Source organism: Lathyrus oleraceus, chromosome 4, assembly GCF_024323335.1.
Source record: "Lathyrus oleraceus cultivar Zhongwan6 chromosome 4, CAAS_Psat_ZW6_1.0, whole genome shotgun sequence".
In the NCBI taxonomy this organism is placed as follows: Eukaryota; Viridiplantae; Streptophyta; class Magnoliopsida; order Fabales; family Fabaceae; genus Lathyrus; species Lathyrus oleraceus.
This window is the reverse complement of record NC_066582.1, coordinates 26,533,658-26,536,375: the sequence shown is the minus strand read 5'-3', so window position 1 is coordinate 26,536,375 and position 2,718 is coordinate 26,533,658. Positions and strand designations below refer to the sequence as shown.

At 35.2% G+C, this 2,718-nt stretch overlaps 1 protein-coding gene across 1 annotated transcript; it reads left to right on the top strand.

Moving 5' to 3' along the window:
• Positions 1-1,523: 1,523 nt before the first annotated feature.
• Positions 1,524-2,434, top strand: LOC127135117 (auxin-responsive protein IAA33). The gene is made up of 2 exons (XM_051061920.1): positions 1,524-2,068; positions 2,225-2,434. The coding sequence occupies exons 1-2, from the start codon at positions 1,647-1,649 to the stop codon at positions 2,298-2,300; spliced, it is 498 nt and encodes a 165-aa protein (XP_050917877.1). The 5' UTR covers positions 1,524-1,646; the 3' UTR covers positions 2,301-2,434.
• The last annotated feature ends 284 nt before the right edge of the window (positions 2,435-2,718 follow it).

Here is a 2,718-nt window from a genome sequence, read left to right as displayed (position 1 = left end):
CACAATGTTCAGTGCTCCCTAGTGAAAAACTCCCCTAACAAATGGTATCATGAGCCTTTGGTTCGAGAAAGGGACCGACTTACTTGTATCGAAAGTCAATGGCGCTAATGTGGTGAATAAGAAACGTTCCGTTGAAGAGTGTCAACGACGACAATGTGGTGAATAAGAAATGTTTTGTACGGTACAAGAGTTTATGGAAGTAAGAAGAGCTTTCACTTGAGAGGGGATATTGTGGACTCACACTTGAGGGGGAGTGTTCAGAATGTATCAAGTATGAGTAGTGTGGGTAATAGTCATATATTGGTTAGAAATATGGAGATTTGAGCATTTACAAGTGAATAACCCACCCACCTATCACCTTAAGATTTTGGGTGAATATGTGATGTGTCTCTCACAAAGGTGTTACTCTAAAAAAAGAAGTTTCACAATGTTCAATGCTCCCTAGTGAAAAACTCCCACAACAAATGGTATCATGAGCCTTTGGTTCGAGAAAGGGACCCACTTAATTGTATCAAAAGTCAACGGCGTCAGTGTGATGAATAAGAAACATTCCATTGAAGAGTGTCAACGACGACAGTGTGGTGAATAAGAAATGTTCTGTGCGGTATAAGAGTTTGTGGAAGTAAAAGAGCTTTCACTTGAGGGGGAGCATTGTGGACTCACACTTGAGGGAGAGTGTTGAGAATGTATCTAGTGTGAGTAGTGTGGGTAATAGTCTCACCTTGGTTAGAAATATTGAGACTTGAGCATTTATAAGTGAGAGATCCCACCCACCTATCATCTTAAGATTTGTGGTGAATAAGTGGTGTGTTTCTCACAAAGGTGTTGTTCTAAAAGAAGAAGTTTCATAATATTCAATGCTTCATAGTGAAAAACTCCTCCAACATTGATAAGGCAACAACCTTCTGAAGTGTTGTTTTCCAATTAACTATTGTGCCAAACATAGTGAACACATATCCATAAATAGATTTTCTAGAATCCATACAACCTGCATAATCAGAGTCGACATACCCTTCGATTTCTGTTTTACTATTTTCACCACATGCTCCATCCACAAATCAGGACTCTGTTCAGAGACTCATTTATGTACCTTAGAATCCACTTCAATGTTTGCCAATGAGCCTTTCCAGGATTCACCATGTACATGCTTACAAGACTTACTGCATATGTTATGTCGCGTCTAGTACAGACCATAAAATCGAATTTCAAACTATATTCAAAGTCGAACTATATATAGTTCAAGTACAACTCTTTTAATTAACAAACTTATTTTTTTATTCATATTCAATTTATTTGATTCATAAACATAATTTAGTCGAATTTCAAACTATATTCAAATTTATTTAATTTAGTTCTTTGAGATATCATATGATATCATGAACATTTAACATATACCAAACTATTCTCCGTATTTCTTTCTCTCTCAAGTTATAAATGAGGTGCTTGGTTGTCAAAAGATAATTTTCTATTAAGTATATTAATATTCTTGAAAAAGAAAACTATGTCATGAGATTGGGGTTGGTTCTAGACATCTATCTGACCAGTCCCGACATTTGTGCTTACTACTATCTCTCACACACACATCAACTATACTCTATATCTATACATTTCATTTCTCAACAAAACTTCATCAAAGATAGTGCCCCATGAACCCCCACAAACAAACCCTTTTCAGTTATGACCGTCAAATATGGAAACAAGATCATAGAACACAGAAGAATATCATAGGTGCATCATCATCATCTTCAAATAACTCTTCATCTTTAGCTGATTTCCATGGCAGCAGAAACTACAACAATCTGCTTGAAGATGACGATCTAGTCTCTACTGTAGTACCTGCTGTTACGGTTGTGCTGGAGGGCCGTTCGATCTGCCAACGCATCAGTCTGCATAACCATGATAGCTACCAGAGTCTCGCTGTGGCTCTACGGCAGATGTTTGTGGATTGCACCGACGAGGACGGTGGCGGTGATCGTCATCTTGATCTGTCTAATGCCATTCCCGGTCATGTTATTGCATATGAAGACATGGAAAATGATCTTCTTCTTGCTGGTGATCTTACCTGGAAGTAAGGATCTCTTAATTTTATTCCTTAATTAATTATTATCTGATACCAGAAACACAAACAGACAATAATAACACATTTTTTTTAATAGAGGTGTTGGTGCTACGAAGATTATTATACAGTGATCATTAATTATGTATATCTATTTTATGTTAATAGAGATTTTGTACGTGTGGCAAAGAGAATTCGGGTGCTTCCGGCAAAGGGGAACTCAAGGAAGAGAAGTATAAGCTAGCTTCAACATCAAAACATGAAACATGGTTAATCATGATTTGGAGTACTTTGTTAATTAATTATTGTGAGTTAATTAATCTAATTGAAAGTACACGTAAAGTTGTGCTTTGTATGAATAAAATGTCGCGTTTTCCCATTTGCAGTTCATGGTTTCTTTGATTATTTTTTCTTTATTTTTTACTATTATAAAATTACAAAATGGTTCTTTATATGTTTACTTATTGTTCCAAGGTTGAGTTATATATATATTTAATCAAGAAAACAAATTGATATAACTTGATAGATAAGCAAGAGAGTGAATCAGAGAAAAATATGATAAGTTAAAGCAAGTTATGTAACTAACTAAATATAATCAAGTTGAATGGATCACTCTAACTTCTAAGAAAACTTTTGGTTGAACACTTTTAATCAAAATTATA